Source organism: Limanda limanda, chromosome 8, assembly GCF_963576545.1.
Source record: "Limanda limanda chromosome 8, fLimLim1.1, whole genome shotgun sequence".
NCBI lineage: Eukaryota > Metazoa > Chordata > Actinopteri > Pleuronectiformes > Pleuronectidae > Limanda > Limanda limanda.
The window spans coordinates 21273231-21296666 of record NC_083643.1 but is presented as its reverse complement, the minus strand read 5'-3'; the positions used below and the strand labels follow the sequence as shown (position 1 = coordinate 21296666).

At 40.9% G+C, this 23436-nt stretch overlaps 2 protein-coding genes across 2 annotated transcripts; both read right to left on the bottom strand.

The window, feature by feature from the left end:
* Positions 1-3770: 3770 nt before the first annotated feature.
* Positions 3771-5243, bottom strand: aplnr2 (apelin receptor 2). Its single transcript, XM_061077260.1, has one exon. It carries the CDS (start codon positions 5241-5243, stop codon positions 3771-3773), a length of 1473 nt encoding a protein of 490 aa, XP_060933243.1.
* Positions 5244-11492: 6249 nt separating this feature from the next.
* On the bottom strand, positions 11493-21745 carry LOC133009721 (dual specificity tyrosine-phosphorylation-regulated kinase 4-like). The gene is made up of 12 exons (XM_061077259.1): positions 21733-21745; positions 21472-21644; positions 21079-21215; positions 19910-20050; positions 19695-19833; positions 19127-19211; positions 18812-18984; positions 18656-18716; positions 18429-18534; positions 17946-18037; positions 14966-15051; positions 11493-11702 (listed from the first exon to the last, which is right to left on the bottom strand). Exons 1-12 carry the CDS (start codon positions 21743-21745, stop codon positions 11493-11495), a joined length of 1416 nt encoding a protein of 471 aa, XP_060933242.1.
* Positions 21746-23436: the final 1691 nt, after the last annotated feature.

Sequence of the window (23436 nt, the reverse complement as noted above, 5' to 3'; positions counted from 1 at the left end):
TCGAGGCTTCGAAAAGTGTGTCGAGGCTTGTGTTGATGACGTATGTGATGACGTTCGAAGCCTCGCGGGCCGGCCGAACCACGTGACTGATTCAGAAAGTGGTCCCCCCCCCCACCCACCAAACATGTACTTGTCTTGGGACTTTATTGTGCGTTTGCTTGCAATATATTCTAGAGCAGGGGTCACCAACCTTTTTTAGACTGAGAGCTACTTCAAAGGTACTGAGTAGTACGAAGGGCTACTTGTTTCCAGTGGTGGGAAGTAACAAAGTAGAAATACTTTGTTACTGTACTTAAGTAGATTTTTCACATATCTGTACTTTACTTGAGTATTTATTTTCCTGACGACTTTTAACTCACTACATTTGAGCACAAATATCTGTACTTTCTACTTCTTACATTCTCAAAACTGGCTCGTTACTTGAGCAGCGGAGGTTGGCGCAACGTGCACCTTTACGCAAGGCGCACCTCACTCTCGCTCTCTTGCTCCTGCAGGAGCTCGGTTCAGTCTTTATTATTAGGGCCAGAGCACTGACAGGCACTGACAGGCACTGACAGACGTGAGGCCCTATTGAAATTGTAAGGATTTTTATTCAGGCAAATGAATTTAGTTTTTGAGGGCCTTTATTAGGTGACTTTACATAATTTTTTAAAGGTATTCCTTTTTCGATTCACATTCGTTTTCCCTTTCCTTCCTTGTGTCAACATCTGCACATAAATACATAGCTCGAAGCAGCAAGTGGTTAACTTTTCTTAAAGAAAATATTGGAAGTATTTGGTTTAAACAAAAACTGTTGGTAAATAGACTATCATTGGTTGGCCGTGTCTACTTAGTCTATACGTCCACGTAAACAAAACAAACAGATTTAAAACAAGTCAAGATGGAAAAACAAACAACACAACCAATTATATAAGCAAACGCAAAAACAACTTTCAGCCAACACAACCAAAAACAAACACTGTGTCGTGGACTACTGCATATTCACGCACACAATTCAGGTTTTTTAATGGACCTCGCCAAATGGAACCCTGGGTAATCCGGCCCAGTTTTCCACTCACTATAATGCCAATATAATTTTTGCAAAGATATTATATATCTATATATTGCCAATTCCAATCCTTAGTCGCCCTTTGTGCTGACTCAACACAACTTAGAAGCTGTTGAGTCTTTATATATATATTGTACAAACTGGCTAATGTGTACAACTTCAAGCAGGGTTGTGTCTGCACTTTGTCGTCCCTACAGGCAAGATACCCTACAGGTGTATTGTCACCCTGCTGGAAACAAATGCAAACACAACCGCAGGCCCATTCAGTGAAGATAGTCTAATGATAAATAAACAGGCTTAAATGTAGATGCGTTGACAAGCTGGCGGGCAGATATACAGGCAGGTAAACATCCAGGCAGTTACACAATACAGCTAATAGACACAAAAGGTTAATTTGGTCTATTAGTGGCAGGTCTAGTGTTCTTAGGTAGAATCAAGAGGCACTTGTTTATTCTGTTGTGTTGATTCTTTGTTGTCTCTAGAAGTTCAGATGCACTTGTCCAATACTTTTTTAACCTCAGCATCTCGGGTTCAAAATTTGTAAAATTATACAATATATAGTGTTGTTAAAATTTTTCAGTCAGTTGAAATAAATCCTGAACTGAACAATTTTGGGTTGTTTTGTGTGGCCTACTATAAAAAGCACTTAGCATTTTTAATTTTGGTACTTGTACTTTTACTTTTGATACTTAAGTACATTTCAACACCAGATACTTTTGATACTTAAGTACATTTAATATGAGCAACTCTAAGACTTTTACTCAAGTTATTTTCTGACGGGTGACTTTTACTTTTACCGGAGTCACTTTCAAGTAAGATATCTGAACTTTTACTCAAGTATGGCTTTCAAGTACTTTATACACCACTGCTTGTTTGATACAAACGTCCTGAATAACAGAGTTGCACAGATCACCTTTTAATATTATTAATAATTTATGTGAAGAGACTGTCTGATCAAGTTTATGTTAATTATTCCTCGAAATAATTATTAACAATGATTTCCACAACAATGATTGTAGGAAACAGATATATTAATACAGGCAACATTTATTTCTGTTAAACTCTTTCAACTTTGCTTTAATTCAACTTAATTGAAGTACTTTTGGTGACATTTATCACTACATGCCTCCATCAGTCTGTTCTTTTTCAAAAGTAGATAAATAACCAAATAACCACTTATAAGCACTTTGTTACAAGATGATAAAGCTCAACCAAAAAGAACACATGCATGTAACAGGGTGTAATGTTTCTTAGTGTCTTCTTAATTTGTTTGGTCTCATAGAGTTTTCAGACATAAAATACACACTAGTCTCTCCTCATGTCCTACCACATTGACTGTGAACCCAAGAGCAAGACAGGTTTCATCGTACTTTCTTTTCAACTTGGTTTTTGAACACTGTCTCTTGTTTGTCCCTAACCGGCTGCTTCACGTGAACGATGCTCTCCACTGTGTGTGTCTCTGAGTGAGTGGGTGGGGGCGGGGCGGAGCCCCGGGGCCTGAGTGTGTGCGCGACGTGCACGTCACTGCACAGGGAGCCGCTGCAGAGGGGCTGAAGCCGCGGGCCGCGATTTGTTTACTGCTCCGCCGTTAAAGAGATGCAGACGTCAAAACATTAGTTCGGTTCTAATATTAGTTGCGCCTCACATTTCCTCCTAACGGTCGCGCGCCCCACACAGTTTGAGAATCACTGCTCTGAGCGAAATGATTGGGGGCGGAGCCCCGGGGCCTGTGTGTGTGTGTGTGCTGTCTGGACACTCACACACACACACATGTCCCCCTCCCGGTCGCGCGCCCTAGCTGTTTGAGAATCACTGGCATAGAGTGAGATGGCGGTTTGACTATTTTTTTAATTTCAAATTTAACTATTTTTTCGTTTTTTTTAGAATTTTTTTTTTATTTATTTTTTTAATTTAGAGCATGCCTTGCGGGCGACTCGCGGGGTCCCTGCGGGCGACCAGGTGCCCGCGGGCACCGTGTTGGTGACCCCTGTTCTAGAGTATTGGGGGGTGGGGAGACAATTCATGTATTAACTTGTACAAACTTGCGGCATCTTTTCTTTGTATCCCAGCTTCATCTGTGTCCTGTGAAAGGATCTTTTCTAAAGGAGGCGAAATTATTTAAAAAAAAAAAAGAAACCGCCTGAAACCTAGCACTGTTGAGAAGCTGTTGTTTTTAAATAAAAATAATTTGCATCAAAGACAAATCATTTCTAAAATAATATTTGTTACATTTCTTGCTTGTTGAGTTTTTTGTATTCCATACACCTCCTTTTCATATAGTACAGAAAAATGAAACTACTAATGTGAGCATATACGACATATTTTAATGGGAACACCACAATAAAAAACAGTTCAGCACAATTTAATAAACAAATACAGTTATACAATATAAAACTGATTATATAAACAAAAATATTTGCTTAGTCTGGGACCGACTCTGGGGAACTGATGGCATCTTTCCTGTTGGAAAGAACTGGAGGAGGAATTAGTTCTATGAACTTGTGTCCATGTTTATTTATTTGAACATTTTATCTTTTGAGAATATTGACATTAGACATAGTTCCTCCCACAGTCTGAGTCTGGCCGACATGCCGAAATGTTTCACATACAATGTTTCTTAGCAGCAACATGCCTGGATGTCCTCACACTTCAAGGTGAAACTATATTTAAGAGGATTGACATTTTCTTTAATGAGCTGTTCTGTAATTGTTCCTGTGACCTCTCACCCTTCGGCCACCATGACACCCACCTCCCCCACCACCTCCTCCTCCTCTGTCCTGTCCGCTGTCTCCTCCTGTGTTCTGGAAGGGAAAGCTGAGCCCCTCTCCTCTTTCTCCTCCTCTCCTTCATCCTTTTTTCCCTCCCCTCCCTCTGTTCCTCTTCTCTTCGTCCTGCACAACATGAGAATGACTCCTCTGCATCTCTTCCTGAATGAGGGGTCGCAGGCGGCATAGAGGAGAGGGTTCAGGCAGGAGTTGAGGTAAGCTAAACAGGTGACATAGGGGTGTGCAGCCAGCAGAATCTGATCTAAAGAGCAGGAGTAGGGGACAAAACCAAACTCCAGAAGCATGGATACTGTTTTATTCACATGCAGAGGCAGCCAGCACAGGAAGAAAGCCAGCACTAACGTGACGATGACCCTGAGAAGTCTGCGCTGCCGTCTGCGGTCAGGACGAGGGCCCCGTCCAAAATGTCTGCTGAGGAGCTGGGCCAGTGAGCAGTAGCAGACCAGTAGGATGACAAGAGGGAGCAGGAAGCCAACTAGAGTGGATTTAAGACTCAAGGCAGCGGTCCACCACATCTCTGCCCTCTCTTTTTCTGCCTCGTCCAGCTCTGCTCCAATCAGCATGGAGTAATCCATCTGGCAGGAGAGGAACATGGGTACAGAGTCAGCCGGCTCTACCTGCCAATCATCCTCATATTCGTTTTCAGGCTCCACCTCTCTGACGGAGCGCAGCAGCAAACCCGGAAGTGCCAACACCCCAGCCAGCACCCACACCCCACCGAGGACCCACAATGCCCTGCTGGGGCAGCTCTGTGGGGCATGGTGGCTGGAGTGTCTGCGTCCAGTTAGGACCCAGTACCGCTCCACACTGAGCATGCTCAGGCTGAACACGCTGGCATACATGTTGAGAGCAGTGAGGAAGCTGCTGACTTGGCAGAGGGGTTGCCCAAAGGGCCAGTGGTAGCCCATAGCTGTGTAGACGGCCCACAGAGGGAGAGTCACAAGGAAGCAAAGGTCAGCTAGAGCTAAGCTGGCAATCAGAGAGTCTGTCAGCGAGCGAGACGGACGAGGGAAGGAGGGAGGAGAGGAGGAGGAGTTGGAGGTGTCCGACGAGGGTCTGTAGTTTTGCCTTGAGGATAATCCACTGCTTTCTTTGTTTTTCTGGAGAATACACTCATGCTGAACTCTGCCTGCTGTGTTAGTGCTCTGTTGACGGCTTCTGAAGAAGATGCTGCGGCAGAACTTTCTAACCCCGGTTTGGTGTTTACCTCCGGTCCTCGTTCTCCTCCCCTCAGCTCGGTCCAGGTAGACCCAGAGCACCAGGCTGTTGCCGAGGCAACCGACCAGGAAGGCGAGCAGGTAGACGGACGGGATGATGTAGAGGGAGGGAGACCAGTCTGTGTAGTCGCAGTAGAGGAGGGGAGGGGGCGATGCAGAGGGGAAATCGGCATCTGACATTTGTGTATCCATCTCTTGTGTTTCTATATGAGATGAATTTCCTTTAACATCACTGGTAGCTCCACTCCTCTCTCTCACTTCCTTCTGTATCTTGACTCAAATGCCCTGAAAAAACAGTGAAGCACTGTTAGATGAATACACCTTTGCAGCAGGAACAGATACTGTTGAGTCAAAGTCACACTTTAGCTTCTTAAATACAAATAAATACAAACAACATAATAACAAACATTGAACTATATTTCCACCTGTGTGGTGGGATATTTATTTTCATTTATCTTATTAATGTACTTATTTATTCAATTATTTGTTTTAGCTTAGTCTGGCTTTCCCCCTGCTCAGAGCTTATCATCAATTTACTCATTGTGCTGACGCCCATACTTGATTTTATATTTTCATAAAGTTATTCAAACAAACCTGAAAGATATCATTCAGCGTGATTTCAGCTGATTTGAAACCATTGAAAATTTAAACACTTCCTGGGACTATGTGGTGTCTCTCGGTGCCTTTGAATTAATTGATGAAGAAAAAAATCGAATACGGAGATGTTTGATGGATGGCTGTATTTTGGGTTGGTGTTCCCACTGATGGATATAATTTTTTAACTCCATGAGCCTCAGTTGTCTGTGTGAGTTTATTACAACACAGATCTGATAACAGAGAAGACTGGGAGTAAACAAACGATATGTCTGGGTCACTTGTAGTCATTTAAAAAACGGGTAAAGGTCTGAGCAGAGCTATGACGTTACATGACTCAAGTTCTCCTCCATGAGAGTCCTGACAGCATTTATAATGAGGCTCAGCAGAGACACTTACCTCAGGCTGCTTCATCAGCTTTGATGAGACCCTCTCTGAGATTCTCGTGACTATGAGATGATCATTGGGGAGTGAGAGTCCCCCTCCGTCCTCTCATGCTGTCTTCTCTCGAGTCCCTTTCTCTCTGCGTCTTCTCCTTGACTTCTCTCAATCTCTGCATCTGCACTGTGTCAGCTCCAGAAGGGGTGTCTTCTCCTTAAGTCTGCACACACACACAAACGCACACACTCACACACACACACACACACACACACACACATGCACACACACAAAATCCTCCTTTCTCAAACCAGACCACCCCAGCAGAGTTACGAGACCTGCAAACACCCCCTCTGCCCCACTCAACATAAACACACACCTCTGGAGAGACACAATAACCCAGCCCCCCACAAACGCACACAACCTCGAGACATGCAAACAGACACACAAACGGCCCCCCCACCACCGCTATCCAATTCTCGGGGCCGCTCATTTTCTCTATGCACAGACACAAACACTGTGTAAATGCACATTCAGGACACGAATGAGTGCAAACGTAAACACACTCTTTGTTTTTGCTCTTTCACATGTTTAAACACATGTTGAAATGTCACAGCCCACATGGAGCACAAACAACAACTAGCAGCACTCACATTGGCCTGAGCACAATATCAACATGGAGGAGTGGTTTTGTGAGCGGCAGCTTTCATGGATACAATCAGAAAAGACATTAAAATCATTGACCTGTGCACATCCAGTGTAAAAAGATAAGTTTCAGATGAAAATAGATCCTAACTCACAGCTGTGTTAACTGTCTCTATAAGGACGCTGCAACTTCACAGAGACAGACATAAGTTACATGACCAATGACTGTCAGGTTTGAAATCATCAAGAGGAAAGAACTTTTTGGATGCAAAACTTTTTATTAGTTATTTTTGCTTTTAAGAAAAACAATTACTGTACGATTATGTCTCGGTAATACAAAGATTTTGGAACTTTTAACTGAAATCTGTCTTTACATTTAAGTAAAGAGGTACTTACTCGCAACTAATACCTAAACTCCACCTCATCTCAGAGGGAAATATACTTTCCCCTTCTCTACGCATTGATCTGACAGCTGAAGCAACTAGCTACTTTTATAAACAAAGACAATAAAGAGCATATAAAAATACCACGCCTTGAGTTTATAAGGTTGTATGTGTGACCTCTATACCAGATATGACATTACAATGCTGCTTAAATCTTGCACAATGATTAATTTTACTTAAATATGTACAGTTTGGTGAGAATACGTAATACTTGTTATTCTGTAAAATTTGGAAATGAGGACTTTTACTTGTAAACTTGTCATTTCCTCGACTACTTTTTGGTACATGCTCTAAGTTTTAGTTATCACCCTGTTGAAAGATACCCTGTCATTTTAGACACTTTTAGGTAAGATGATTTTGTTTTTATAGGCTCATTGACTAATTTGCCCTACACAGACATTGTTAGCTGACTTGATTAATATGTGTGAAACTGCATTTAGCGGATACAGCCAAGTATAGTCATAGAGTGAGGGCTGCCATTACAGTCATCAGAGCAAGCCTAATTATTTATTAGGTCATGTTGTGGTAATGATCGACCAAAGCAAAGATTTAAATAACAGGTAAAAACATGGATTAAAGTATTAACACAAGGGGAATTAACAACAACAAAAGAAACCACAGTTACAGTTTACTCTTCCATTATTCTCTCACACATATGACACATTTCTTCATTTACACAGTAGAAAGAGTTGTGACTGTAACTGGATTTCCAGGTAGAACATAACGAGTCACAAATGTTGTGTTTAAATTGTTATAACGTATATAATATCACATAACTCACATACAACAAACCTGCTTCAGTTACGGTTTAAGACTTTGCTTCCTTCTTGTTTACACTTTCATACACTCTCAGCTTTGCCCTGAGAAGTAGCTCCTTACTCACCTCCATTGTAACTGCTTTTCTGTTTTAAAAGATCTTAAATAATGCACTACTACACAAAATATTTTCTCAAATAATGCAAAACATGTGAAGGGTGGATGTTTACATCCCCTCAACCTCACCTTTAAAGATGAAAGTAAAGAAACATATTAACATTAAAGTTCTGTCTCTTGACCACTGTGTTGTCTTTAAATCTAAGATAAATGGACAGATACTGTAGGTCAACATGTGGTAACGGTGTAAACAGTGGGACGGTCCAGTAAGTATACAGGAAGTGTTTGTTTCCACAAGGGTAGAGGTCAAGCTGTTGTTATGGAAACAGATGTTTCTAAAGAAAATCGTCTTTTCTCTTGCTGAAACACACTGAGAAGGAAGGAAAGACAGAATAAATACTGGAGAGCAGAGCAGGCTGAGCATCACAGTGGGAAAACAACAGGGGAACAAATGCACTGCAGTGTAACACAACAGGGTCGGAGCAGAGGAGCTGCACATAGGGATGCAACACAGGACAGACTTTGAAAGACCATATGCAGAGTGATAATCTTCATATTGGAGAGTGCACATTCATTTTTACAGACTTTATATGCATTCATTTGTTTTGATAAGCAGCTTTTAAACTGACCTCATCCAACATGCATGTTGTTCTTTTATCAGCAAAAGTGAATTGATTCGTCTGAACTCATCTCATGGTTTTCTATTAAACATCATGGAGTTATCTTGTGTGTCATTATCCATGTACAAAAAAACCTTCTGTTTAAATATCACATTTGCAATGAAAATATATGATATTTTGTATTGTTTTGTATTTAATTTTGTTGTTGTACTTGTGTGTGGTTTTGATATGTAGTTTGTATTTATGTGAACTCAACTTAACTAGACCTAATCAAACTAAACCAAACCAATTACAATTTTATCAATTTGACAAAGTTTATTATGTCAGGAATTAAAATACAAGAAAATGACACTTGTGTCCATGGAAGTTTACAAAACATCAGAGGAAATCACTCAAAACATTATTTTAGATTCAGTATTTATACATAAACTTGATTTTATACAAACTTGCTTTGTGAGTCTTTTCACTGAATGTCTGTCTGCATTGGAAGCAAAAACACATTCACATCAACAAATTCACTGATTCCATCATCTTGTCTCTACTTACGTAAATACAATGGGTGGAGTGGGTGATGCAAGGTGGGGAGGTAAAGGATGTCAGTTGGGGAGCTGTGTGAGACATCTTCAGACTTGGGGATGACAGTTGCATACATTACAAAAGATCCCTTTCACTCCATTGTAGAAAACCTTGCAGGTGTTCAAATATATTAAAACCTGGTTTGAAAACAGTCAGAATTAACGTTAACATTAATAGAGAACCACAGCTTTTCACTGAAAATGAGTAGGATCTCTACAGTACACATCATACAAATCCTTAAATGCATTCACGTTATTTTATTAACATTTATGTAAGAAATGTACATCAGCTGCCAGTTTATTAGGGATATCTAGTTAAAAACTACCCTGTAGTAATAAGGGTGATGGGGTAACAGCAGTGTTGTGGTGTACGTAAATGTACATTATATAATATATATTTTCCCAAAAAATGTTTAAGTAAATTTAAATTCACTGTGAGATGAAAGTTTATTATGAGCAACTTAAAAAACAGTAACAGATGCAAAACTTCTGATCTCCTTTGGTAGGTCATTCCAGAGTTTCCAGGCCTGTACAACAAAAGCATGGTGGCCTTTAGTCAACAACCATGCTTTTCAAACAAAAATTTGAAAACCCTTTGCTGTCACACTTCCATTTCTGGACTTTTACAGTAGAACTGGAACCGTGCTCAATGCTGTAATGTCAATGCTGAGAGAGATACATGGTTTTAAGTGACAGAATTCAGGTTGGGGTGTCATATTTCCTGGTAATGGTGATCTAGATTATTTTGAAAGCAGGCAATCTTACAGAAATTGGGTGGGATGGAGCCTTTTTGTTTATACTCAGTATTACATGAACATTTTTTTTAAATATGAAAGGTGCTGGCAAATGAATTGAAAAACTGACAAATGTGTCCCTCGGCAATCTGGCAATGACATGTTTTATAATTTTAGACATTGCAAGGTGCTTCATGGAGCCTTACTAGATGTTATTATCATTAAACACATTTTTCAAGCAAGTCGAACACTCTCGTCCTTAGAGGAACAGTGTAAATGCCACTGCAGCTGGAGCAACGTGCCTGGACTCATTATTTCACATGTTTTTTTTTTACTCTAGATGCTGTTTCCCACTGCACCCAAGATTAAGATTAAAGAGTTTCTGAAGAACACAAATGACGAAGATGAGACCAGATATAATTCAAAATCTAAAACAAAAGTCTCATGAATCTCGATGAATTTGCATAAAACAGAGGGAGGGCTGTAGATAGAAATACAAACAAACTAATAATATAAAGTAAGCAGCACACTAAGCTGGCTACTAAGCTGATGCCGTATACCAAATACTGATACAGTTTGTAATAGGGTCACATAACTGAGGAGAATGATATTAGCCTCACTGTTAAACCCAAATATTACCAAAGTTATATATACCCACGCTCATATACACGTATGTATATGTTTAAATGTATATAAATATGAATAATATAGTCATACGTAATGTATATGTTATGTATATGTGTGTGTGGTTTGCATTTTCTGCTGTTTAACTTTACATGTGGAATTGTGTATTTAAAGGTTCAGTGTGTAGTTTAGTAACCTCTAGTGGTAAAGTTGCATGGTGCAGCTGAATACCCTTCAACTCACTGACCCCTTCCAGACATGAAGAACATTCAGTCATAAAAACTCAAAATATGTTTAGCTCGTCTAATCTAGGCAACTTTTAAAAACATGGCAGCCTCCGTAGAGAGGACCCGCTACTGATGCTAATATAAACTATTTAAATGTTAAGGGCCCATTCTAGGGTAAAGAAAACAATGATTTGTACAATTTGGGTGAATTACACCAATGAAAACATCACTAGGATTACTTTATATTCCATTTCTGCCTACTGATCTGTTTCACCTACATCTTACACAGTGGACTTGTCATCAGTGCAGAGTGGTGCAGGTCCATGCGGGACTGCACGCAACTCCCGCTTCATACGATAGAGGGAGCCCGTGTCCCTGCAAACATAAAGGGTTTAACGTGCGTGCGTGTGTGTGTGCGTGTGTACGTGTGTGTGTGTGTGCGTGTGTGTATGTGTGTGTCAGAGAGGGGGGTGGGGGGGAGATTCTGGCTGCTGCCGCCTGCTCCTGCTGAGGGGAAGAGGAGGAAACATGAGCTCCAGGAAAGGTGCGTATCCCTCAGCCTGCAGCCCGGCCACGCTACCCCAGTCTCGGCTGTCTCCAGCACGAAAGGTGGCAGAAGTTACGCGGGTAGAAAGCCATGCCGGTGCGTGCTCAACGAGGCTAAATGAGCCGTGACAGCCACGCTTCAGATCCTCATGATGTGTGTGCTTCTCTCTCCCTCTCTCTCCCTACCTCTCCCCTCTCCGGGACTCGGACCTCTCCCCGGCAGTGATGGCCATCCAGGCCAGGAAGAGGAGGCCGAAGGGGAAGAAGGAGAAAGCGGGTCCCCCTCGGAGGTAAGAGGAGCGGTGGTGGTGGTGGTGGTGGTGGTGGTGGTTTGTTGACAGCGGCTGCCTCTCTGTGTGATGCCCGGTGTAGACACATGACAGACTGGGCCACTGAGGAGTGTGGGCAAGTTGGGAGGTCCTCCCAGTTCCGCTCTCAACTTGCAGCTGCAGCTCCTCATTGATCATCAGACTTTCTTTGCTATGGATCGATCATTATTTTTACACGTGGGGGGGAGGAGGTTTGACAGATGTGACAGCTCATTTCCCTGGCCCCTCCACTCAGTGGCAGACTGATAGCGGAGAACAAACACCTCCATTTATCACCAGATTCTATTTGGAAATCTCTCACATGGTGTCAGATTATGTAACTTTTCTTGGATCTGTCAGAGCATTGTTTTCCGGTGCGTGTGCGTGTCTGTGTGTGTGTGTGTGTGTGTGCGTGTGTGTGCGTGTGTGAGTGTGTGAGTGTGTGTGCCTCTGGGTTGTTGGCTGGCGTGTGAGCAGTGACTCTGTAAAGTGCATGTGAATTGGCGAGGGGAGAGCGATGGGCATGATGACTTCATGGCATCATGCGATTGGAGCGACGTCAGCGGCAGCAGAGGAAGGCATCGATTAGGTGATACCAACGGGGCGACCACCCCGGGGGGGAGGGGGGGGGGCTGCAGGGTGCAGCAATGTGCAGGAATGCGCCAACATGTGCACGAATGCAATGTGCAAAGCAGACGCGCGTACACTAATAAAGTGTGCATTCATAAATCCAGCTACTGTCTTCAGACATGAAAACACTATGTTAGAGGTGGAGTCCCTCCTCCTGGCTGCTCCATTCCACCTGCCTGTGCCAGGGGTTACACTCTCTCTATATAGAGCAGCTGACTCCTGTAGTACAGTGGTGTCCTGTTGTGGTTGTGGTCTTGCCTTCTGCCCAGTGTATGCTGGGATGCTTAGGGCTTAACCCAGAAAGGGATTAAGCTGGCAGAGAAGTCTAGTGATTAAAAAAAAACAAAAAAAAAGAACCCCTAGATTCAAAAAGATACTTGATGATGTCACAAAGAAATATGAATGCGGCCGAATACAAATAAATTGAATATTGATAACAAAACACTAAATTGAATCAATAATCAGTCAAACCCTTGTGCTGGTTCAACAAAGCAAGACTTCTCACATTCACACAATATCTGATTTTGGCAGATTAGTCAATAATGCCAAATCTTTGTTAGTAGCTCCTGCCAATCATTAATGAATCATCTCTGAAAATTTAGGAATATTAAAAAAAATGCTCTCTCATCTAAGCCCAAAATGACGTCTATAATTACAACAGACACAGATTATTGAACAGTCGTGTTTATTTAGACTCAGTCCTGGTAGAGTCAATGTATTGCCACTTGACTCTGATGTCTTCTGATATATGCTGCTTTCTTTGTTTGAGCTCATTCATTCAGACAAACACACACACACACACACACACACATATTGTACATTCAACATTCCAGGCCCCAAGAGGTGTCATCTCCAACTGTGCGACAATGTAGCCTGACCTCAATTGTCTAGCAAACAAACGTAGGAGAGGTTTAAGCACAGCTTACAGGATCGGATCAAGGTGCCCTGCTGAGGGATTTACCAGGGACACATGGGAAAGTTTGTGTGTGTGATGTGATGATTATTAAATGCATATTGTCCTTACACCAGCATCACACAACATACCCCAAATAAGCTATTGCGTCTGGTAAAGGCCTCTACTCTTTGTAGTTTGGCGGAATCATGTTGGGGCTTCCGTGGAGTCACTAAATTCTGTACTAATAAGATGGGAAACAGAAATAGTTGTATTAGTCTTAATTACTTTCCAGAGATTAGTTTTTGTTGATTACAATACATGACTTTCTGATCAAGTTCACTGTAGGTCTGCACCATAGACATGAGTGCTCCCCAAAAGTGAAGCCAAAATGTCCCATTCACCCCCTGGTGGCTGGCTGCAGCATAGGTCATAATTCCCGTCTTCTCCATGTTAGCGGACCAAACAAAAAAATCTAGTACATGTCAAATGAAATGCTCTCAAAGATGGTTTCTGTCATTTAAGGTAGTTCTTATCACATGGATGCGACCATCGCTCCATCCCTCGATCACTACTGTGACACACAATATCTCAGAGACTATTGATCAGACGTGTGTGTGTCAGAATTTTCAATTTCAACAAACAATATCATATTTTTTGTTGATTCACTTAGAGGCAAACTGCATCATTTGTGTGGGACCACTCTCTTGCCTTGATGTTCTACTACATTCTTCGTGACTGCCAAAAGCTGTTCCCACCACTGAATGAATGAGTAATTAGTAACATCAAAGTTAGATGAGATCTGGGATGACTTCGTTGTTTATGCTGCTTTCATTTAGAATCTGTGAGCTTGTGGTTACAACGTATGAAGTTGCTCGGTGTTCTATTGTTGCTTGGTGAACACAACTGCTGGGCAGTGGCAACATGGATGCTAATAATAACTTTACTGTTGATGTTTACAAGCCACAGAGGCAAACAATCTGGCAACCTAGCAGGCAGGACAGTTGCTACAAAATTTAATAAATAACTCTGTGATAACTTACCATTTAATGGAAAAAGTCAGCATTATTCACCACAACTTGGGAACGCAGAAAACTCTGCAAAGGTTGTTCATATGGACTTTTCTGGGGAACATAGATAACATACCCTCATTTTAAGGGAGAATAAGACAATGACATTAATAAAGATACACAGGATTTGTTTTGTCGCCTTCACATTTATTTCTCTCATTTTAACACCTCTGACTTTATTGAGTTTGTGTTGTCACCTAAAGTAAATGGCGTGTTGTGCATGTTGCCACAGAGACACTGGCTGTTTGACATCAGAAGACCTGTAGCTATAACAACAGAGCAATTTCTATTCATGATGATTACAGAAACAACAATGATGCAGCAGTTTAGAGACATGGCAAAGTAGAGGTGGCACCTGATGCTATAAATGAATAAAGTCTCTATACCTGGGCCTTTTGAAATAGCAGCTAAGAGTACATATGATCAAATATTGCTACAAAGGGTTTGGCTGGAATACAGATTGTAAATTAGTCTACTTTTTATGTCATGAGATTAGCTCCTCTTTCCTTACATTTCGAAGGTTGAGACTTTGGTGTGAATCCCCACCATGATTAAATGGATCTGCATCGCCGCACCAAAACGAGCTGAGGTTGTCATTGTGAAAGGGATATAAGAAACCAGTATTATAGCATTCAGTACTCCCAGCTCTTCCAGGAGTAAGTCTAAATGCTAATATTCCACTCAGTATATAAATCAGCTTGCAGTGCCCATTGTATGACTATAGACTGTTCTGTGTGAAATGAGCTGACTCTAACCTGACTAATGCTCCCACACATTGCTGTGTAAACTGCATTGATTCTCGATTGTGGAGGCGGGGGTTTGGCCAGCCCATAGTCTTTAACTGAGGACGAGAGCAGGCAGCAAGTTGTATCAAAGCTGAAATAGCTTGTTGGGTTTATTTCTAAAAGTAAGGCAGGCCTTTATACATAAAACAATATAAACATAAATGACCATCACTTGCAACAACGTTTATTTTGTTTATAGTGTAAGCTTTGGGGTAATTTATGTTTTCTTTAGATAAACACAATGGTGAGAGATGACAAGAAACTGGGGGTTGGGGTTGCAAAAAAGGCCACGGTTTATTGTTAGTGTCTTAACCATGAGGCCACTGAGACTTAATCAAAGTCCAATATCACATATTTCACAAATTCGGTTTTCTGCACATTATTATTTACATTTAGTTTATTGTATAAAAACAACATATCAGGGGTGTGTGAGTGTAACATCAGGTCACCGTTATGAGAGACTGGCACATGAATAAGCACATGGTTTATATATAGAAAGATATTTATTTATTGATCGATGGTCGATTTATCCTCAAACTCAGAGTGGGAGTCTGAGGATTTCACAAAGGGTTTACCTTTGTTTATAAGTGAGTTTGTTTTTGTCTGAATGATGGATTGATCTCTGGTGCATAGTTTGACAATCATTTTTGAAAAAGGCTTTTCCATCTGGAACAGGTGTTATTCCTTATTCACCTTGTTTAATTTGTTGTAATAAATTAAACTTCATTAAAAATTGGTAAATCAAAGGACCAGACTGGCTCCCCTGTTAATACATTGAATTGGAGCCATTAACCCTGGTGGTCTTGTGTTTTGAGTTGGCCAGATGTCCTCAGAGAGGTGATCTTTGGCAAGCAGATTTATTCAGCTCAGCCAATAATGCTTCCTTAATAAGTCCTGCAGTCTGGCTGGATAGAGCTGATGGTGGGAACTGAGCATGTGAGCTGCATGTAGAGAAGAGGGAGAGTGAGATGAAAAGGAGAGGAGATAAACACATTGACATGCTGAAAGCGATAGAGGTGCAGAAAAAGATAGAGAGAGAGAGAGAGACAGCCGTAGGAGGAGGACTGCGCAGGTAAAAAGACAAGTTTGCATATGTGGGTAAGTGTCTGGTCAACCAGGAAAGTTGGGGATGGAGAGAGTGAGTAGGGAAAGTGGAGAGAGTGAATCAGAGAGAAGAGAAGAGCAGACACCAAGTGGCAACAACCAGGGCAGAGTAATGAAGGCTATGCCTAAGTACAAAAAACTTCAGTTCACTGAGTGGCCACTTGAGGCTGGCTCCAAGAACGAGTCAATCCACATATACTCCCATGTTAAAAAGTTCTACTTTAGTGCAGAATGTTTACCGCCTGGTTAAAATGACTAAGTTCTTCCTTTGTGACAACTGTATGGTGGGTGACATTTTTTCTAACTCACTCATTTCGATATTGCTTTCTTTCTCTTTCATTTTTTCTTATCTTTTCTGATTGCCTGTCTTTACATTTGCTGATCTGAGGGCCATATTGAACACCCACTTCTCCTGTAGTCAGCGGTTGGTCAGTCACTTACTTTGACTGCCTGCGGCAAGGACTAAACCATTTGTTTGTAGGGGTGAGACAGGTGACCCCAGGAAGCCTCTACCATTTCTGGATACAAATTTAAGTACTTAAAAATTGAATTAATAATATTGAAGACATAATTCAGGCTTTAACCCCCCCCCCTTTGGGCCCCTCTGAGTCAGTTTTACTTACCCCCCACCACAACCGCCAGCTGGTTACTTACTTCAATTTCATAGTTCACTCATCACAAGTTATTAGGATCTGAACTATGAAATTGAACTAGTTCATTTTCGTATGAAATGAACTTTGAACTTGTTCTTTTTAAGTGTGAACTGGTACTGGGTGCTGATGGCAGGCTACAGAAAGTGGTTAGTTGCATGCAAAGAAACACCCTGAGTCTGTGTAATGCAAATAATAAGGCACTTGTGTATATTCAACTTTGTACATACAACATAACTACATATACAACTTTCAATAACGCACTACCGAATAATATAACAACACAAATCAAACTTATAAACATCACACTGGTAGAATTTAAACAGCCATGTGCATAGCCTAGTATAATTAGCCTGGTTGTGTTACCAGTCCATGAGAGGTGGGAAAGTTCCCTTTCATGTTCTGTTCCAAGTCCAGCGAAGTGGTCTTGCTGGCTGGTTTGTGGCTCCAGTTGTTTGGCATATGCCAGTAACTTTGTGCTAGAGTCCTGAGGCAGGCTCTCGCGATCCTGCTTTTTGGAATGTTTTAGCAGTCTGCTTCAGGCCTGCTTGGAGGTCGACAGAGCTTGAGTAGAGAGAATGTCTCCCTGCCTGGTTGAGCAGGAGAGGTCCACTTCTCCTACATCTATGATGCTTTTTTATTTCTGATCTGTTTTGTGATAATTAAATGTTCTTTGTGTCCCCACTGACACATGTAACGTCAAGCTGTCATTGTCATTATGAGGAAGAGGAAACTCTGGTGCTCAAGGTGCCATGTCAGTAATAGCATCCCCCTTGTTGAAAGCGACGATCGTTTTGAAAGTTGGGCTTTGGCGATACGATTCTTTTGAGTGGCTGCAGCCTTATGGGTTCTCTTTTCTCCCTTCTCAGCATGGTAGGTATTTTTGTGCAGATGGGCGCTTTATCACCTGAGTTGAAGTGGACAATAAAAGGGTAAAAAACATTGTATTTCTATTAGACTAAGATAATGCTGATCTGAAAACACTTGGGCACAGCATTTACAACATTAATATGCTCGTCACTTATGTGTGAATGTCAGTTTTTCATGTATTTGTTCATACAACTCAGAACTGGACAAAGTCTTGACCTGCTGTTGGAACTAACAAAGTCAGGGCATGACAAAGTCAGGATTCACCCACTAGAGAACCGCTGCTGACATATTTAAGTGCTGTAGGTGTGAAAGCAGTAAGGACTTACTTAATCTAGAAATTGTTTTCGGCTCGAAGTTCTTCCCAATCCATGGATGGCGCAAGGCTTTGTCTGGTGTCATGCGCTTTTTTGGATCATATCTGAAAAATGAGATACATGCACATTATGAAGAGAGTCTAATTTGAGATGAATGAGCAAAGAATGCTATATTAACATGAATATGTTATAGTTAAAGTATCACTATGCAACCTTGTTTATGCTATCATGAGTAATATCCACTGTTCAGTTGTGTTTCAGTTCAGTGAGTTGTACTACAATCAGAGCTTTGATGAACATATTGATAGGCTTTGTTTTTTTTCCCCCTCTACATAAAAACCTCTTGAAACCACATGAAAAACACAAGGCCAAACATAATTAATCTTCCCATGTGGTTGCAGAGGGTTCTTTTGCTCAATACAAGTTACACAGTGTTGCTTTAAAGGCCTATTTATACAATGACAACCTCATGAGTGTTTCTGAGAGGGTTCTTACTCAAGGCAGCTCTCAATGAAATTGATGAAATAGACATCCTTAGATTTCAGCTTTGTGGCCACGGAGGTCCTCAATTTTTGTTTAGTTTCCATCCGTCTTGGGTTCCCTTTAGAGTCTGCAAAACCAGGTAAGGTTAGCAGGTGATATTTACAATGTACTACAATGCTGAGAACATTATGTGAAAAAGCAGCTAGGAGAAAATTAAAGTACGAGATTATTGTGCTTACCAAAGAACTGTTTCCTCTGTGGTGAGTCTGCCAGCAGCTCTTCAGGAGGGATACCTAGTACCTGCAATAATTTCGATTCAAACATTTATAGAAGTTCCACGTTTGTAAAAATAATATGATAACAATTTGAAAGGAATGAATGATGATGAATTTTACCTCCATTATGCTGCTGAAGATGGAATGAGTGTCAGGTCCTTTGAAGAGACGCTGACTGAGGTGGAGCTCAGCTATGATGCAACCCAAGCTCCACATGTCAGTGGCCGTTCTGCACCTTTTACCAAGCAGCAGCTCTGGAGACATGTAGCTCAGAGTGAACACGAGAGGTTTATCTGTGGAGGTAGATGCAGGTAAATGGTCATTAATGTGGTCTTTATTTTCTTGACTAGAAATATTTGCATCTAATGAGTCTAAAAATAAGAAAAGAGACCCGTTTCTTTTAGTCACTTTGTAACAATACAAACTTTCTCTCACCCCTTTCAGTCGTATAGAAGCTCCCTCCAAAGTCAGTGACTGCTGATTGCCTCTCATCATTCTTTTTGCGGACCAGGATGTTTTCCTGAAAAATAACACGCAGGGACAATTATTCTTAATTATTCGTAATTATGGACAGATGAATTATTTCAAAAGCTGCCCCATTCATGTTTTGCATGTCTTTTTTGTCATGTTTGTCTATCTAGTATCTATCTTGACTTTAGTTCATGCTTGGAATAATTGAACAGAATACCACAGCAATGTTAGGCTATACAGTATGATTTACTTTTTACCATTATATGCTGGACATTTTATAGCTTTGCCTCCCCCTTTGGTCGAAATACAACACATAATGTCAATAGAACATTCACTGCACTAATATGTCTCATGTTTCCATGTAGTAAAACCTATTCCATTACATATAGTGGTTTCAGCTGCAAGAACATTCTTTCAGTTAATGTACTCAATGGATGCCATTGACAGTAAACCGTTTCTGTCTTGTTTCTTCTTAAGAAACAGTTGAAGTGTGGCTAAAATAACTTTACAAAGTCTGAACTGTTATACCTACCGGTTTTAGGTCGCCATGGACAATATTCTTCTTTCTGAGCAGCTGCAGACATTTCAAGATGTCTACAGTGTACCCTTTGAGCTCGTCCTCGGTGACTCGATGCTTCTCCTTGCGTTTCATCACCCTATACAGGTCTCCACTGAAAATTAATGTGAGAGGTAAGCTTATTGCTTATTATTTCACTGCACAGAGAACAATATGTGTTCTGTACTTACTCAAAGAGGTCAAAAGTGATGCAGAGGTGATTGCGGAAGTAGAAGTGCTCCTTCATGTGGACTATGTTGGCTGAGCTATTCTTGTCACTCTCTTGCAGGGCTTTCAAAACCTTCATTTCCGACTTTGCCAGCTTAAGAACGCTGAAAAACCACAGAGAATAATGTGTGACTTAATGGAATGAAATACCTGTCATCATTATAGACAACAAATGCAAGAGTTCCCGACCTAAAAGAGCGGTACTTTTGTTTGTTTCCACAGGCACGCAGAAATTGTGCATGCAATGCACATTTGTATTATTCTCCACAGTTTCATATTAATTAGTTTCACTAATCAGTAGAAATTTTACAATTGACACCAAATGGCATGGGAACACAGACAACTGCAGCACAGCGGCAGGACACCACATAAAGTCTGCTGAGCCTCATTATCTCAATGGCAAAACAGTCTTATTTGGGAAGAAAGTCTGCTCAGGAACCCTGCCAGGCACACACTTCTACAGAGAAGGGGATACAAGGCCACAGACCACAAGTGAAGTGGCTGAAGTCCATTATCAAAGATGATTTGACAACAGTCATATGGACCTGAAAAACATTCTGGATGTGTTTGTTTCATCGGCCAGCAGAGAAGATGCTGGAAAGATTGAGCGACCGGATTTACAGCCACAGGATAGAAAACTTCATAATGAAACATTCACAGGATTACTACCAACAAGCATTCAAACAAGGCAGCATGAAATCAAATTGCTTGGGGAGAGAATTGCCTTGGAGAAAGGCATTACAAGGGGCGAGAGTGGATATACTATCAGTATGCTGACAAAAAGATATAAAACATTGCATGACAAAAAGAAGAGGACACAAACAATTTATTCAAGGATCCCACCACTCAAGAAATCAAGGGAGTGCTGAATATTGTAGGGGACTGTTACAAGTCCTATCAGTCCTATAACCAATTCAAAGTCCATCAACTATCTTTTACTAAGCTTAACCACAAAAAGAACATAAAATTTACCTGGGAGCTGAGAAAAAGTAAGTGTGTGTGTTTCAGTGAGAAACTCTTGCTGTAAAAACAACTGTTTTTAAAAGAAATAACAACATATTCTAACATTTAATTTACTCAATCAAATCACTGATGACTCTCATCATCATGACTTGGTTTTCCATTGCCTTACCTGTCTTTGTTTCGAAAGACCTTGATGGCCACAAACTGCTTGGTCTTATAATCATAGCATTTGAGAACCTCTCCAGAGAAGCCATTCCCAATAGCTGCCAAGATTTGATAGCGGTAGGCCAAGTGGTCATTTAGAATCTGTGGATTAAAGAGTTACAGTTTATACAATTTAAAAAAAGCATATCCATAAGTAAAAAAAATAAATCATTAAACATTCATATACTGCTTCAGAAGTGATATGCTGGGATTTCAAATAATTGTAAAACAAATGCTGAAAATTGACTGTAAAACAAACATTTTACAATGAAATAATAGCTGCATTGATTGTTTTTTTGTTTGTATATTGAATGGATCAAATAGTTTGATTTTGTACAGTATAGACTTGAGCACTTACTGTTCTGTACACTCCTTCCTCAGTGTCAAAGCCAAAGTTGAACAACTGTGGATTCTGGGTGTTGCACATAATCTTGTTTGTTGTTATCTTTCCCAGGTACCACACGTGTTTGTAGTTACAGATCTCTGTCTGCTCATAGTTTGTCAAATATGGCACGAAATTCCTCAGAACATCTGCACATGGGGGAAACAGATCTCCATTTTCAGGTTCTCATAAGGATATCAGAGAAGACAGAACTCAGGATTTTGAAAACAAACTTACATTCAGAGGACATGGGTAATCTTTCGTCAGAGGGTTTCCTCTTTTGTGTTTTCTGCAGGGAAGGTATGTTTGCTTGCCTCAGTGGGAGTCTCTGCTGGACCCTAGTGCCAGACTCTGCATGAGCTTGCTGGGTGTAGCTGAAATCCAATTGGATTTTTTGAAGGCTCTAGTTGATCAATGAAGGTCGAGCGTGCAGAAAACAGAGGGAATTTGAGTATCTATTAAATGATCTGAATATCTTATATTTTCAAACTATCATGTTCATAGGTTGTATTAAATATTTACAAGTTAGCCATGAATTAAGCTAACCTTATTGTCTGGTAATTTCAAACAGGAGATGTTCTTCCTTCTGTGGAACAGGTTCTCAGGTGATGGTTTTGCAGGCATCCTTGCGATTTTTTCAGGAGGGTTTCTGAGGAATCTTTGAACTATGTCAACTCTGCTAACTTTAACTTCCTTTGTTCGGCAAACGATGTCAAAGGGCATTCTATCGACTTATAACACAAAACACATCGGTTTTGTTTATTTGCGGGTATCAAGTTCATCTTCATTTTTGTCTAGTCTATAGACAGGTGGAAATCAAGGTAAAATCTTATGATGTTATTTCTCCTCTATGAAGGTGACATGGTGATGCCTTTGATGATGTCTAAGTGATGTCTTTATGCCATCATCAAAAGTTCCAGAATCCAAGGTGGAATAGGCCCTTTGATCTGCGTTGCACCAACACAGTAGATGATGGTTAAGCACTATGACGTTGATGACTTGCCAATAAACTTAAAAAAGAAGTATAAGAAGACAAAGAAGTTGATATATATTTTTTCTCAGACATTTCCTCAAACCATGTAAGCATAGAGGTGCGGCGAAGGTTGATCCTTCGCCAAAGAAGACAAATCTATATTACTCCACTGTGCATTGTCCAATCAGCCCCAAATTGCTCACCCTTCAAAAAACCCCGACCTGAATAGATCTATTAGTCTGTATGTAATGATAGTGATAGCGCAACCTACCGGCTACAGGAAGGGTAAGCCATGTTTTACAACTTTAATTGGATACATAACATTTTCACTGTATGGTCTGCACTTGATGGCATGGACAGTAAGTTAGTGGAGGGAGATATATTGAGATGCTGTGTGAGACATCTTCAGACTTGGGGGGTTTAGGGTAAGGGGGTTATCATTTGATAGTGGACTGCGTGAGACCTCTTCCTTGTTTCAAGTCGGGTAGCATGTATTTCTTAACTACAAGAAAGTACAGTCTAAGTCCAAACAACCTTGTGTTCAGGCACACTGTCCACAGCCCGTTAGCTGTGTTGCAGGCAGATTAGAAAGGGGTAGATCCACTCTGAATACTTAGGTAATTTGGCTGCGCTGGTGGGGCATTTGTTAAGATTTCAGGTGTCCTGAATATAAAAAAAATACAAGCTTGATGGAGTGACCAGATATACAACCATCACAACAAATCATCTTCTTTGAAAATGTTCTTAAACACAATAATCAATGGAGGCGGGGTCAGCTCAAACTGTGGTCCAGCTGGTGCAAGGAAACATGATGGTTAATGCCTTCCAATGTAGACAAGTTCAGGTGTGCAGGAGCTGGAGAGGAGTCCTTGAAACCTCTCTCCATGGCTGTCTCTCCTAGTCACGTTAACACTATTCTGTCCTATGGCTCCTTTCTTTGCAAATCAACAGAGATCACTCCAAAAAAT